The sequence below is a fragment of the Psammomys obesus genome, unplaced genomic scaffold (genome assembly GCF_907164565.1).
Source record: "Psammomys obesus unplaced genomic scaffold, mPsaObe1.curated_primary_1811, whole genome shotgun sequence".
Taxonomy (NCBI): Eukaryota; Metazoa; Chordata; class Mammalia; order Rodentia; family Muridae; genus Psammomys; species Psammomys obesus.
The window spans coordinates 8976396-8992776 of NW_026588752.1; the positions used below are offsets into that span (position 1 = coordinate 8976396).

Below are 16381 nucleotides of genomic sequence, written 5' to 3' on the forward strand. Positions count from 1 at the left end.
GCCGGATGAGGGCCAGGTGGCGCTAGCTGGCCGCGCTCGCCTCTCCACCCTCCCCCAGCCGAGCTAGCCCCCCGAACTATGCCGTCGGGTTGACGAGGCCAAGAGCAGCAGTTCCTGTCCCGGCCCCAGCACGAAGGAGACGTGAGCGTGCACACGTACACAAACAGCAGGGGAAGAGGCGCTCCCAGCGGCGCCCAACTTTCTCCCTGCTCCCTCCAGCAGCGGGAAGAGCTGCTGAAGGCAACCTGATTCCCAGGGTGTTTAAGGAAGGGGCTCCAGGAGAGGGAGAAGATCTGGGGGGGGGGGGGGGGGGGGGGGGGGGTGGGGGGGGGGGGGGGGGGTCTGGGGGTTTTCTGTTTTGTTTTGCTTTTATTTTTACAGCAGAGGGCTGTGGAGTAAGGAAACCCCGTAACTGGGCCAAGTTGGGAGGGGGGGGAGGGTCACTGAAGACTGTGTTTGGAGACGCCTAAAGTTGCCTGTCAAGCTCTGCTCTCTGCAGCACGCGATGCTCCGCGGCCACCTGACCCAAGACTGCCTGGGCCTCCTAGCCACCCGCCAGGAAATGATGCAAGTCTGGATTGTCACCTGGATCCCTGAAGCCCAGACAAGAATCCGTCTGGAAGGGGGGAGGGGAGAGACGAGCCGCCCAGGTGCTGCCGGACCCTCTAAACCCGAGCAGAAAGAAAGTGGGCTGTGGGCAGTTGCTCTGGCCAAGCGCTTCGGGGCTTAGCCGCCTGTCTCCAAGCGCCTGGTTTTTATTTTTATTTTATGCCAAGCGTCACGAAGCTTAGGAATTCCCATCAGAGCTCAATTTGCTCGCACCATCTCTGTGCCCAGGTATCAGTTCCGATCTATTCAGGCCCCGGGGCTGAGAATGTCCCTGTATTCCAAAGAGGAAACTTTCCCGGCCGGATGCGAACCCCGGGGACGCTGCTCCTGTGAAGACCGACCCCTCCCGTCCCACCCCTTTTTTTTTTTTTTTTAAGTTTTTAGTTGCAACTGGGGGTGGCGTCTGCTTCGGTATCTTTTCCCTCCTCCGTCGGTTCGGCCATGGCCCCGTTGCGCCCGCACACGCGCACGCAGACGCGGGGCCGCCGCCGGGTCTGCAAGTTTGTGGGGCGCCCACGCCGGCGCTCGGCTTCCTCCAGGAGTAGTTGGCGCAAGCCCCGCCCCCGGGCCGTGTTGTCAAACGGGCCGGGGTCTCCGATTGGTCCAGCCTCCGGGACAACACCTGCTCGACTCCTTCATTCAAGTGACACCGGAGCTTCCAGGGATATTTGAGGCACCGTCTCTGCCATCGCCGGGCACTCGCCGCGCTGCTAACGGCCTGGTCACATGCTCTCCGGAGAGCTACGGGAGGGCGCTGGGGTAACCTCTGCGCGAGCCCCGGCGAGGCGGAGGGAAGGGGCCGGCGAGGAGAGCGAGCGGGAGGAGGGGGGGAGCGGCGGAGGAAGAGGAGGAGGAGGAGGGGCGCACAAAGAATCCGGGTCTCCCGGCGGGAGGGTGATCCCCAGGACCATGTGTGCCGAGCGGCTGGGCCAGTTCGTGACCCTGGCTTTGGTGTTGGCCACCTTGGACCCGGCGCGGGGGACCGACGCCACGAACCCTCCGGAAGGTCCCCAAGACAGGGGCTCCCAGCAGAAAGGCCGCCTGTCCCTGCAGAACACAGGTAAACGCGTGCGCGCGTTCCTCCCGCTGCCGGGGGAGGGGACGGGGTGGGGGGACACGCCGCGCGTCCGCAGCGCCCCGGATGCCTTCAAGCCCCGGCCCGGCGACCCGAGCTCACCCCGAGCCGCGCCAACTCTCGGTGGCTCGGGACGCGCCGAGGGAAGAAGGAGCGGAGAGGCGAGGCCCGGCCCGGGCTCCCGGAGCCCCGCAATCCGCACGTGCTAGCAGGGTGATGAAATGGCCGGGGCACGACTTGTTGCTCTCCTTCCCCCCCACCCCGGGGGGCTGAGGGGACACGGGGCAGCGCTGGGCGCTGCCAGCTCCAGCCGGCGTCCCCTCCCGGGGGGGGGAGGGCGATCGAGGCGCCCTTGGTTGGGTCCCGGCTGGCCCGTGCGGGGACTGGGCTCGCCCCTCACCCGGACTTGGCTTCCAGTCCGGCCAGCCTGGCACGGGCCGTCCTCCCCTTCCTCCAAAGATGCCGGACAGCCCAGAACTCCGCTGGCCGCTCAAATGGCATCAAGAACTTTTCCTTTGGGGGAGGGAGGAAGAGGAGGGGGTTCGCAGAGCGGACCTCTGGGCGCTGCCCCCCACCCTCCGCCCCACCCCCCGCCATCCCCCTGCCGCCGGCCGGGTCGGCGAGGGGAGAATTGTTGACACGACCCGAATCGTGCGCTGGCCCTGCCCGCCGGCAGGAGCCTGGCGTGTGGCACACGGGGCTGGCCTCCTTCCCGGCTCCCGGGAGCGAGAGGAACGTGTCCGCCGCCGGCCTCCTCGCTCACGCCCCCACCCCCGCTCGTCCTCCGGGGCCGCGTGGACGCTGCAGCCGTGGCGTGCGTGCGTGCGCTCCTTGCCCGGGCCGGAATGCGCAGAGACGGGGTCGGGGGAGACCCCCGAGGGAGTGGTCGTGGCCACGGGGGGGTGCAGGCAGTTCGTCCCCTCCGGCCCCCAACCCCCGCTGCCAAAGTGCGGCCGAGGGTCCCTCGTCCCCCCTCGGGTTTAGGTACCCGCCCCAAACACACGCCCCTCGGCCTCTCTCGCCCCTCGGTCTCTCTCGCTGGATTTCCTCCGATACGGATTTTTCGACTCGGGCCCCGCCCTTCTCCCAAAATACGCTTTCCTCGTGTGATTTTTGCGGTTGGTTTAAATCGCGGAACTGAGTGGGGCGAGGAAGGCAGGAGGCTGCACTACCACAGCCTGACAGAGCCCAGTCTGTCTTTTCGGGCTGACGAATTAGGACATCTTGGAAGAGGGAGCAGGCTCGGGGCCTCAGGGATTCGAGGGGATTAAGTGATAGCTCACACCGGATCCCTAATTAAAAGGAACCTCCAAAGCGAACGGTGGCCGTGGCCAGGCCCGCCCCCACCTGCTTCCCTTCTGAGGCTGCGTTCCCAGGCGCACGAAGCCTCCTTGGCCTGGCATTTTTATTTTTTTTTTTAGGCGGGTGGTTTAGAGGCATGGCTTTAATAGGAATCTTGTTTTGATTTTTAGGTGTTGAATCATAAAGCTGAATTGAAGTTGTTTTCTGGACGCTTTCGTCTGGGGTCAGGAAGGAAATGTCCGGATCTTAACGGCAGCCTCAAGTAGCGAAGGCCATTTAGCTCATAAAATGTGGTCTTTTTCAGATTTCATTTTCCCTGTGGGTTTCAAAAGCTGAAGTGTTTTCTGCCCTTATGCTGAATATTACCACAAAAACCTTCATAAAGTGGAAAAGATAAAAGGGGGGAGGGAAGGAAGAAAATATTCAGACCAACTTCTGTGATATTTGTTTATTTTGGCTAATTTTACAAAAATTTACAAATACCAATACTTCCCATACCTAGTAAATAACAACATTTTCTTTCCACTCCTTAGATTCTGAAATTGACACAGCTTTTTCCTCCTTAAAGTTTCCTCTAGCCCTTCCTAACTTTTAGCCTGACTGAAAACTTGGTGTGTCGTCTTCATTTTAGCGGAGATCCAGCACTGCTTGGTCAATGCCGGGGACGTGGGATGTGGCGTCTTTGAGTGTTTTGAGAACAACTCTTGTGAAATCCGGGGCTTACATGGGATTTGCATGACATTTCTGCACAACGCTGGAAAATTCGATGCCCAGGTGAAAAGAACACATAGCAAGCACGAAAAATATTATGGGTTGGTGTAGCATGGCTGCGAGGACTTGTCAACAGGTTTCTGGGACTGCTCTTTGAGGGAGTTTGGTGTCTGCAGGTAGGTGTTACAGCAGGGCACCGTTGTTCTGCTTTCTGGAGTTGCCGATTGGGCCAAATCCTTTTGCATTCTTATGCTGTAACTGCACAGGCCAGGCAGGCTGGACACCAACGCCATAGCCAGTGTTTACCACTAGAACACAGTCCCCAAAACCCATCACCTCAGGAAGAGAGGGCTGAAGTGGCAGGGATAATAGCTAGGGGTAGCAAAAGCTCGTCTAGTGTATAGCTGGCCAGGCAGCCTGCATGATTCACAGCCTGCAAACAGTCTGGAAAAGTATGGAAAACAATATGAAAAGTCTAAACCCCGACTGACTCTCACTTGCCTTACAGTCAGAGTTGAATCTGCCTCAGACATCGCAAGGTAAAGCTGAGAGTTGCTGCCCAGGGCAGAAAACCAATAAGCAGGCTGATGGTCCTGTCACAGAGGGCCCAAGTGTGTGTTTAGATGACTAAGTTTGGAGGAGGCCAAACAGCTGAAGTGTGATTTGTACAAGTGCCGGTCATCATCCGCTGACACCCTGTGGACAGCCTGACAAAGCAAGGCCTGGGAAACCAGAAAGGGATGTGACGGGGCCCGGCAGCCTAAACTGTAGAGGATATGAGGTAGCAGAAGGGGAAGCAGAAACCAGGAGGAAAGAGGGAGAACTTTGAACTCCTTGTGGCTCCTTAAAAAGTGCCCACACACCCCCTCCCCTCAGAATTGACTGGAGCTAGGACACACACAATAGGAAATCCGGAAGAGAGGAGTGTGTCGGGGGGCCTTCCCACCGGATGTCAGAGAAGAATACCAAAAAACAGATTGCCACAGCTCTCACATAGATCCATCTTCCTTGTTTCCTCAACCAATAGGAAGAACATGTTCTCAAGCTAGAGGCATCCCTTTCAAGTCACTTCTCAGCACACAACTACTTAGGAAAGTGCCAAGCCCTGCCCTCCATTCCATTTGGCTCCAGCCAGAAAATCAAAGAAATGGGCGCCACAGGGAGGGCATATGTGCCACGTGGGTTTTCAACCATCAGACACTATCTGTAGACATTTCTAAAAGGGAAACCAAAATAAATATACTGGCTGGCTTTCCATTTTCAACCTAAACTGGTTCATTTTTTTCACTTTTCCAGACCTGCCTCAAAAAAACAAACAAAAAAAACAGAGGTTACTTTTTCAGAGGACTCGTTTCCACAGTAACTGAAGGGAGATTCCTGAATACATACCCAACAATGCCTCCAGGCCGGGTTGATAAGAATAAGCTTGCCCCCACTTCCCGACAGCTGTCTCCTTTCTGGCCTTGGCACAGTCTGCTGGGGTCACCAGGAAAGAGCAGTGGGCCACATGTGTGCCCGGCTGCCTCACCCCAGTGAGGGCAGAGCTTGGAGGATGTTCTTTGATGCTACTGTCTAACTCACATGCTGCCGTGATAGATGCCAGGTGGGCCTTTTAGAGCCTTTTAAATCCTAACCATTTCAAAGCAAAGCGTATTTCTTCTGGAAGCACCGGAAGAGCAGACGAGATCATGAGCTAGAGTCCTGGAACAGAAATGGGAGGCTCCAAGAGCCACTGCCTCCCATGGAGGGAGAAAGAGAAGAGTGCTCGTGTTGATAACGGCAAGGGAGTTAGGGCCCAATCCCCTGAGGTTCCAGAGAATTTGCTACTGGGGAGTCACCAGCCAGCTGCCTCAGATCCAGGGAAGCTACAAGAGCAACTGGGGTGGAGAGAGGCAGATCCATTTGCGGACAGAGCTCACATCCACTCTGCGAGGGGATTCCTGCTAGGGTGTACCTCCAAATAGCCTCTCACCTGGAAATATATCCATCTGAGTGGCACCTTGAGACCCTGAGATCAAATACTCCTGGGCAGACCTAAGACTGACTAGTGACGAAATCTCCTCCCCTCCCCCCCTCCCCCCCCCCCCCCCCCCCCCCCCGTGTCCTCCATCCTCAGGGCAAGTCATTCATCAAGGATGCCCTGAGGTGCAAGGCCCATGCCCTGCGGCACCGATTCGGCTGCATCAGCAGAAAGTGTCCGGCAATTAAGGAAATGGTTTTTCAGCTGCAGAGGGAGTGCTACCTCAGGCACAATCTGTGCTCGGCAGCGCAGGAGAACGTCGGCGTGATTGTGGAGATGATTCACTTCAAGGACCTCCTGCTGCACGAGTGAGTAGCCCCCGGTCCCGGTCCCCAGAAGAACGGGAGGAAGGGGCGCCTGGCCAGGACGGGGTCCTGAGGGCTGGAAGTCTGTTTGAGGATGCTATTTCGGGAGGTGAACTCCCTTTAGGTGGAGGCATTTGTGGTGTGCCCCCGGTAAAGCTAGAAAGCCCCCAGAAATATCATCAGATTTGAAATCCCCACAAACAAAAACATATCTCTAAAAACATTATATCTCCAGTTCACAGATGAGAAAACTGAGCCCTGCTGAGGTGAAGTGCGCACAGTTAGGGAGAAGCAAAGCTAGGCACTGGGGTCCAGGCAGGGTGGCTACAATCTCATCAGCAACTTTTTCCTCTTCCAGAGCCTCCCTTTTCCTTCTCTAGCTCTGCAGAAAACACAAGGCAAACATCAGGAACTTTAGTCAACTAAACATGCATGCTAAACTGGACTTGGAGAGTCACGATTCGGTGATAAAGCAAAAAAAAAAAAATCTCATCCCTTGAAACTCACCCCAGCTGCAGGATCCTGGGTTTTGCAGATAAACCATTGTTTCTAACATGCAATAGGGTCCACGGTCCCCAAAAGACAGAGATACAGAGCAGAAAGGAAGCCACCAGGCCAGTAGACCTGTGTCAGTCACTACCTCTACAGCATGCCCACCTCCCCATGGTGGCTCACTGGGCCAGACCAGCACAACTTTAGGGAATTTCACCCTCAGTTCATTGCACAACCTTCTCCCGGTGATGTCACCAAACATACTCCCTACCTTCACCACACGAATGCCCAGATTCTGGAGGCAGCCACCTCCTGTCTCTGCCCACTCAATTATTTGGCCTTTGGTAGGGTTGTAACACCTTGGCGTTAAATTATTCGTGGTGAAATTCTACAACCTGCTCTTTCCAGAAAGCGAAATTGTTTTGTTTAGCTTATGAAGCATACTAATACTTTACAACATACTTTCACTCTCCCAAATATTTACAAAGGAACAAAAGCACCGACCATAGCAATTGTCTGTTATTTCTCTGGTGTGCCGGGACCTGGGCTGTGGGATATTTATGGGTTACCACGTTTGTCTTTCACCAACTACAAGATTGAAATTATCATCTCTGTTTCGTAGAGAGGGCTAGTGAGGCTCAGAGCTTCAGTTTTCTACTTTGTGAGGCTTGATTCCTACTTTGCAGCCTGCGAGCTGCAGTGTTCTCTCACTAACCACAGGGAGTGCTTTGAGGACCTCCACCCCATATCAATATCCATAAATGAGAGAGTCTCAGATACACTGAGGGAGTATTTGCACATGACTTATTAGCCTCCTCCTCCATTATAACTCTGGGTGAGTTATAATGCTTGGAGACAATGCAGCTGCGGTTTAACAAGGAAGAAAAGTCCGCTTCAGTTCAGACGCAGGCTGTTTCTGAAACAGGTCTGTGGCTGGCTAGCTGGATCCACAGGCACAGAGCTAATTGTGCATAACTCAAACTGCATGCGAGGCCGGCTGTCAGGGTGCCAGCTGCCCTGCTCCTGCCGGGCCTGTCCTTGCCAGACCTGCTAAGGCTTCGTGGGTCTTCATATATGTCCAGGGTTTCTTCCTTTTCTTAATTACTCCCTCATCGTGACCGGAGAATACTGTGAGGATCTTTTCCTTCAATGTGCTCTTGAAAGATGCACAGTCGAGGAACCTCTGAAGGCTGCCTCCGTGGCGTGTTTAAGATGGCTTCTTGTCCTTGAGATTGGGAGGTTGGGAGCCTGTTACACGCCATGATATATTCCTGGGTTGTGTGAAGTGTTAGTATTTTCTGGGGGGAAAAAAAAAGGTGGGGGAGTCTTTGAGGAAACTCAAGATTTTCAGGATTGGAAAACACACCCCACGCTAGAATTTAGGAAGTATTGGAACACTATGGTGTTCTAATGTCTCTTCTGCAGGAACATGGCCTCCAGGCCAGGGACTCTCATTTCAAAGGATCTCCCACACCATTTAGAATAAGCAATAGCAGCCAACACTGGCCTTCTCTGGAGAAGCAGGTGGCCCACCCTGAGCAGAGGCGTGGGTGTCTTAAGAACACTGCCAGGAGGCCACGTGGGTGCAGGACCTCCTTCTCCTGCTAAGCTAGTCCTTCTAGGCAGTGAGTTGTGCCAAACTCCAGCTCCTGAAACCCTCTACTCCCTGTCACAAGGCAGCAATGCAATGCCCCGCCTTCAAACCCAGGCTGAATTGCCGGAACTCTTCCAAATTTTCAATCAGCTTAACAGATTAAAGAGCCCTTTCAGCCCTGATACCGAGAAAGCCATCTCAGAGTGTGTGGAGACAGTCACAAATGAGAGAGTGTGAGCTGGATTTGCCTTTTCCTTCTAAGAGGAGGAAAGTCAGTCACTGTAGAATCCAAACCACTCCATTCCCCTACTAGGCTTATGCCAGGAGCAGGGGCAGCAGCAATGTCCGGCCTACTGAAAGCTGGCCCCGTCGCCACTGCCCGTCCACCCTCCTCTCTCCTTATCATCTGCCTCCCCCTAGCTGTGGCCGGTTCCCTTGGCCTCTGCACACCCTGTCACCAGGTCCTGGCAGCCACCGAGGGGCTGGAGCCTCAAGCACATCCCCTCCTTCAGCCTTGCTGACACTCAGTTGAGTGCTGGGTTTTGTCATCAGACAGGCTCAGCCTACAGCCTGAGAAGGTGCCGTGCCAGCCCACAGCATGGCTTAGATTAGCTTACTTGGCCCTCACACACCCCACGAGGGCTCAGCTTCCTCCCTGAGAGAGAAGACAGAGCAAGCTGAGGAGAAGAAGACTAGTCCTGCCTCAGGAGGCCAGTGTCTGCCTTACAGGGCCAGGGTTCCACGGCAGACACATGGTGGAGAAGGCCCCAGCGACAGTTCCTGGCGAGTTTCTTTTAAGAATGGGAGCTTAAAGGGGAGAGTCGGTTCAGAATCCCTGATAAAGCCAGCAGATGACCAAACATCTTCCTCCCGTTTTGCAGATGGACTCAGTAGACTTGAGCTTCATAAAGCAGTGTTTGCTTCCAAAAGATGGAAGGATACGAGCAGCTTTCAGCATCCCTTTCAATGTATCTCCTCAGAGTGCTCCAGGAGACAGTGTCAGACTGTCCTCGACACTGGCAGAGGCCTGCTTGAGAACAGCTCAGGACCTTGTCCACCAGCCATGCATAAACCGATACCAAAGACATCAAGTAGGCCTCAAAACACAGCTCCAGTATATTCCTTCCGGCTGTTTCCCGGCCAGGCCTTCCTTGCCTGGGCGTTCCCACAGGGGACTTCCCTTCTTCCTCTTCCTGGTTCTTACATCCCTGAAGTAGAGACAGTTCACTCAGTTCCAGTTTGGGAAGTAGCTGGCAGAAGCCACAGGGACTACGGCACATAACTTATGCTGCTTTTTCTGCAGAGCAACAATTGCCAATTTGCAGGAAAAGATTACAAGGGCCCTAGGGTCAGATCCAGTCTCAGGGCAGACAGAACCCTTGCTCCTATAGCCTCACATCCCACAATAATTTTGCTACATGGGGGATTCGGGGTGACAATGTAAGTTGTGGGCAGCTATGTCCAGGACTTTCAGTAGCTACAGAAAGCTTGATTCTAGTTAGCCACACAAAGTCATGTGAGGCATCCCACATCTTTCTCGGGATCTTCAGAGGCCAGCGAGAGGTAAGGAAGGCTCAGTGGTGAGAGCTCACTGCTAGAGACATGCTTTACCAAGCAGCCCCTTAAGTATGAGGAGTGGGCACACTTCCTTGGTCCCCTTGGTGTGAGGTCCTCCAGCAGTTTAGCTAAAGAACAAGTCAGGGTGCAAGCGAACAAAGCCCTGAGCCCAGAACAGACCAGTGTTTGTTTCACAGAGAGCTGTTCCTATTTCTGGACACGGGTACCCTAACAGCCATCACCGACTCCAGTACAAGGAAGCACTGGCTGACCATGAGGGCTGGGGACCAGCATTCCCAACCCTCTGCTGCCTGGGAGGTGACACCGCAGGATAGTGGCCCTCCACAGCCCACCTCGGTCCACTCCAGATTGCCCCAGACAAAGAGGCATGCCCGGCAGCTTTCTGAAAGCCCTCTGTTGTAAGCCTAAACCAGGGGCACACAGAGAGGGAGAGTGGACTTCCTGATGCCACCCATGAAAGGCAAGGGTGGGGACTCCTGAAAACTGCTCAGGAACACCTTAGTCCAACACTTGCTGGATTCCTCACTGAGCATGCACACACTCACACACACCCATTTGATATTGCCAAGATCTGCTCCACCCGAAATGCCTACCTTTAACATCCTAGCCCTTAGCTCTCCTCCTGTGTATCCACACTGTGAGTAGCCCCTTTTCCTGGGGCTCTACACCTGTGTGGGGAGCAAGAACCTACCTCAACACTCTCCGTTGCCTGAATCCAAGTTAAGCGCTGTCTCCCTCCTGGCCTAGTCACGGCTCCCCAGGGCTCCTCTAGGACATTCTTAGTTTTTTCCCTCTGCTCTCATCTCCAGGCCCTACGTGGACCTCGTGAATCTGCTGCTAACCTGCGGGGAAGAGGTGAAGGAGGCGGTCACCCGTAGTGTCCAGGCTCAGTGTGAACAGAACTGGGGAGGCCTGTGCTCCATCCTGAGCTTCTGCACCTCCAACATACAGAGACCGCCCACCACAGCCCCTGAGCACCAGCCCCTGGCCGACGGGGCCCAGCTCTCCAGGCCTCACCACCGGAATGCGGGCTACCACCTAACAGAAGCCAGCAGAGGTGCCAAAGGTGAGCGAGGGAGCAGAAGTCACCCAAATGCGCACGCGCGAGGCGGCGCCAGTGGCCAGAGCGCTCAGGGACCGTCCGGAAGCAGCGAGTGGGAAGACGAACAGTCGGAGTATTCCGACATCCGGAGGTGAAATGAAAACCCGGCCACGAAAGCTTTCCTCCAGGCCGTCCATTTTCTTATCTATGGACATTCCAAAACATTTACATTAAAGAGGGGGGATGTCACACGCAGGATGTATGCGAATTGTGGACTTCGTGCAGGTGTATGAACAGGTGAGATGGAGAGTCCAGGGCAGCAGGGCCTCCGGTGCCTGGTGGATTGGCGCTCGTGTGTAAGCTTATCAGAAGGAGTGGTGCCTTGAGTCGGCCTTGTAACTTTGTCTCTTGCAGTCCGTGGAGCTAGTGGGTGGCTAAGGCGTGCTCTGTTGTGGGGGAGGGGGGTCAGATGGGGAAGAGAGGGGCCACACATGGGTGCTAGGTCCTCCCCCACCGTTTCCAATGCCGTCTGCAGGGGCCGGGGCAGCTGGGTTCCGGCAGGAGTGAGTGGGAAGTGTGGCGGAAAAGGCAGAGGAACAGCCATCCAAGAGGATGAAGGGCTTACCATTGCTCAGTCAGTGCCAAACCGAAAGTTTAGAGTTGTGTGCGTGGGACCTTTTGTTTCACAGCTGCTGGGAGGGACATGGGGTAGCACATTTTCTGTGTGTCATTTCTGAGCCATTGTTCTGTCTGGGGGACACTGAAGGAGTGGCCCCTGCCTGTTTATTTTGACCACTGTTTCGGATCTCAATTTTGCTTTTTTTTTTTTTTTTAAATCTATTGACATCTACATGTGTGTCACCTAAATAAATGGCTTTCAAACCAAACAACTGGGTCACAAAACCAGCTCAGAGGAGGAAGCAAACCAATCCCACCCCACCCCATCTCTGGAGGGTAAATTTTTGTGAGTTCTGTTTTTAAAAAGAGGAGCTCAAACAGCACTGTGCCCATGTGGGCTACTGCCCCCTGAAACAGACTGATAGCTAGAAGGAGGGAAGGAAAAAAGGCACATACCGGGAGTCCTTCCCTTAGACAGCCTTTCCCTAGAGTTTTGCTCTCTCAACTTGACCTCAGCCAAGGTCCATGAGCCTGTATATTGAATCCGTGTGGCCAAGTTGAAATCAGCCTCTGCGTGCTGGAAAGAGAGAGAGGCCTCAAGATCGCTAGGGGAATGTCACCCTCCGCATACTTGGGCCGAATAGCTTAATCGCTAAGAGACAGGGCTTTCCACGGCCAAAGTAGAAATTTAGCAACAAGGAGAGAAGGGGGGGGGGCAAAAGAAAGGCCAAAGGGGAGAGAAAGAAGCGACTACAACAGCTCAGCGCTCGCATCTCCTCTCTCTGTGCCTGTCATGGTTATTCCTCTTGTAGCCAGAACTCACGGGAGCCAGGGTTCCAGGATGGGAGGGTATCCTGGGCCAGGTCGCCTAGAGCAAGGCTTCGCCAACTTTTTCTATGAAGGGCCAAATAGTAATTAGAGAGTTTCAGTTCGGCAAGCCACATGGTTTCTGTTGCCGCTAGCCAGCTCTGCCATCACAGCACAAAAGCACCCTCCACCACACAAATGGGAGGGCTTGGCTCCGTTCCACTATGATTTTCCTCAACAGGCACCCAGCTGGACTTGGCTCACAGGCCGTACATAGCATACTCCCCGTTTTAGGGAGCTGGATGAAAAGCATGCATTCTGCCTTGCCCAGCTACTCTAGTTCTCCCTGGAAAGCCCCTGAGGCCAGAGACAGCCACGTTTCTCCAAACACATCCCCAAACTCAGCTGGTGTCTCCACATGCAGGATCCAATCTTGATCTCTCATAGGCTTTGCTTAAAAAATAAAAAAATAAATTCATCTGGGGAGGGGTGGGTTGGTGACGTCCTGGGAAACCCCCAGAAAAGTGTGGGACTGCAGAGAGCAGAGGAGTGTGTGCATTTCATCCAGTTCTGCCCGGAAGGAAGGAGGCCCAGCATGCCAGGCTCTGCCACGGGAAATGAATGTAGATTATGGCGCTCCCATGCCATGTGCCTGCGTGGCACCTTGACTGTTTCTGCTTACATCACTCACAAACATTCTCCTTCATTCCTGGCTCGGCTGCTCATTTGTCCCCAGCTTCTGGGCTGGGTTTGTCAGTGTCTTGTGTTCACCTACTGTTGTTGTTCCTACTGTAAATATTTGTCGTTTGTATTTATTATCTCAGTGTTTTCCCCCCAAAGGCATAAAATCACTTCCTATGTTCATTTGAACCCACCGGCTGATCTCTGTTGTGTATTTTCCATGCCTCAGTGCTCCCTTCCCCTTCTAAAAGTAATATATATATATATATATATATATATATATATATATATATATATATATATATATATAATTTCATGGTTCCTTGTGTGATTAGAAACATAGAATTTATCTCTCGGGTCCTTTTGCTCAAGCCTATCTAAATTCTTATGCGCCTGATGGAGGCATTTGCACAGTCTAAAATGTAAGCAAGGCAGCTGTTGGAAATAGCTCCTCCTTAGGCTTCATGCTTCATACACATTTACTCAGGAGCCTTCCTGTGAGGAAGGATGTGAACCTCCAAATAAAGATGCAGTGTTTATTTTGAGCTTCAAATCTTAACAAGATGATCTGAACACCTCTCCTTTGTGTCAGTAAATAGCCCTGTTATTCTAAAACGAGAGGGCCAGAGACAGAACTCTGACAACCCAAAACCGAATAAATCGGCAACACCAGCCCACTCATCCTTACACACATGCACACACTGAAACTCTGAACCTGGCAAGTGGCATCTCTGAAACAACATGGGAACAGTGTTTCCGGCACCCGCTTTCTAAGGAAGGATAGTATCATGTGGGCCTACTAAGTCACTGTCTGCTTCTCTTCTCTTACAGAGTTAGGCGACAGGGCCTGGGCACTGTCACACTGTGTTTTCCCTCAAGGACTAATAAAGGTTTAAATAAGTGACCTGCACTTGAGCAGTGATGTTCCTGGGTAGCTTTGATGTGATGTGTAAAGGGAGTTGACTGACTGGGAGGGTTGCTGACATTGCTTATACTCCACACTTGTGGGAGGGGAGCCAGGTAAAGAAGCCCCAGCCTACCTCTCAGGACTTCCTCATCCCAGGGACCCTGGCCAAGGCTCCCCGGGAGCCACCAAGACAGAAGAGGAAAAGGAATTCTCTGCCACCTGCCTGGAAATACCACCCTCATCCCAACCAGCTCTGAAAGCCCCTCACCCTCCTGTCACCTTTGGTGTCACACCTTCTTCAGACTGCTGCTGCAGCCCCTGCCATCATCAGCTTAATCACTCAGTGGCTTAGGACCTGCAGGGTGGCTCCATGGCTCTTTCACAGCTCTTGGTTACCACTGCGAAGCAAAGCTGGAGCTGTTCCTCACTACAGCTTGCATGGCCATGGTGCCCACAGTGTATGCTGGACATCCTGGTGGACATCAAGCAAGTGTTATCCCATGCTGAGTCCCGCAGTCCCCATTACTGTTGCCCAGCTGGGCCAGCGAATCCTCTCAGCAAGTAAAAGGCTCTTGCTGTCAAGCCTGATGTCCTGAGTTCACTCCCCCAGGACCCTCCTGGTGGAAGGAGAGAACCAGCTCCTAAAAGTTGTCCTCTGACCTCCATAAGTGCACTGTGACTTGGTACAATACACACATAGATATAAATGAATGGATGAATAAGTAAGCAATCAAAAGAATAAATAAATAAGCTTCCTATTTTGCACGAGGCCTGGGAAAAGAATAAATACGCTCTGGTATTTATAATACCTGGCCTCGGAGGAATTCTGCTGCAGAGCAGAGAAGAAAATGGATGCTCTAGCCTCTGCTTCCACAGAGACTGGAGGGTTGGGTGACACAGAAGGACCTGGGGAAGGCCTGCCACCCACTGTGGATGACTTTGTAAATGTTTTGCCCTCAGGCCGTTGGGAAAAGCACCTGGGAAGCAGCTGTCTGGTGTGAATACACAATGGGCACTCCTTAGTCACACTCACCCCAAGGCCAGCCCTGTCTGAGGATCCAGGCTCCCCTTACTGCTCTCCCCAGTCATCATTAGCGCAACAGCTGCCAAGTCTTGAGGGCCAGTGGTGTGCCCCTGTTTCTGCTGGAGCTTAGCAGATGTCATTTCCAAACCCCGATTTACAGCTAAAGAAACTGAGGCCCGAAGGCATCTTACTGTGTGCCCAGTCTCAGTGACGATGCCACTCAGCTCTTGAGGTGAAATGCAGCTGCCTTGTGACTCCATCTGACCCCTCTCTTATCCCAGGTCCGAGCACATAGGTTTAAGGCACACAAATGAATTCAGACATGCAGCTGCCTCCCCAACTCTCATGGCTGGATTATTAGGCTCGGGGAAAAAGAAAGCAGAAGGGCCTCAAATATGCTGGGTCTAAACAAAGTTTCCCAAGGGATATGGAGACACACCCCAAAATCTGGAGAAAGAAATCTGAATTTGTGCTGAAGTCAACAACAACAACCAAAAAAAGAGAAAGTCCCCTGCTGAGGAGGGGACAAGGCTTGGCCAGAGAACAGCGTTTATGTGAATTATTTTTTGTGAGTGGAGAAGAGAGGGAAGCAGCTTTGGACCGGAGTCCCACGTTGCTGCTTGCATAAGCAGTTCGGTTTTATCATTCCTCAAAAAGAAAAAAAAAAAAAAAACTCCCCAAAGAGAAGAAAAGTCACATAGCCAACTTGAATACATGAATACATGCCTGAAATAGATGCCAGCACAGTGTACCCTGTCACTTGACAGGACCCAGACTACATTGGCTCCGTTGGGTCTACACACAGCCATCACTGAAAATCAGATGTGCCCGGATGAGCTGTGATGTGGTGGAAACAAGAAAAGTTCCTCCAGAAAACTCTCGGGGGAAGGCAGCTTCTGAACAGGTGGTAAGCAGATTCCTCAGTGGGTCCTCTTCCTAACACACAGGGTCCAGAAATTGTTACGGAGTGGGGGGAGGGGCGTGCAAAAAGGAAGAGCTATCCTTTCCATCCTCCGCCTCAGTCCTTGCAGCCGCCACGATGTTGATGCCTAAGAAGAGCCGGATTGCCATCTACGAACTCCTTTTCAAGGAGGGAGTGATGGTTGCCAAGAAAGATGCCCATATGCCCAAACACCCGGAGCTGGCAGACAAGAATGTGCCCAACCTTCACGTAATGAAGGCCATGCAGTCTCTCAAGTCCCGGGGCTACGTAAAGGAGCAGTTTGCCTGGAGACATTTCTACTGGTACCTTACGAACGAGGGCATCTGGTATCTCCAAGATTAGCTACCCCTACCCCCTGAGACCGTGCCCGCCACTCTGCGCCACAGCCGTCCTGACACTGGCAGGCCTCGGTCCAAAGGCCCAGAGGGTGAGAGACTGCAAGCTTCACAAGAGGGGAGGCAGACAGAGACACCGACAGGTAGGAGTGCTGTGCCCCCTGGTGCTGACGAGAAAGCGGAGGCTGGGGCTGGCTCAGCAACGGAATTCTAGTTTAGAGGCGGCTTTGGTCATGGCCGTGGTCATCCACCTCAGTGAAGATGGAGATTGTGTTGTGTTGAATAAACTTTAAAGAAAAAGAAGAGGAGGAGGAGGAGGAGGAGGAGGAGGAGGAGGA

General features: G+C 53.4%; 1 protein-coding gene and 1 pseudogene across 1 annotated transcript; both read left to right on the top strand.

Moving 5' to 3' along the window:
* Positions 1–683: 683 nt before the first annotated feature.
* Stc2 (stanniocalcin 2) lies at positions 684–13067 on the top strand. Its single transcript, XM_055604401.1, has 4 exons — positions 684–1669; positions 3618–3760; positions 5814–6025; positions 10496–13067. Exons 1-4 carry the CDS (start codon positions 1336–1338, stop codon positions 10881–10883), a joined length of 1077 nt encoding a protein of 358 aa, XP_055460376.1. The 5' UTR covers positions 684–1335; the 3' UTR covers positions 10884–13067.
* Positions 13068–15785: 2718 nt separating this feature from the next.
* LOC129674653 (40S ribosomal protein S10-like) lies at positions 15786–16337 on the top strand (annotated as a pseudogene).
* Positions 16338–16381: the final 44 nt, after the last annotated feature.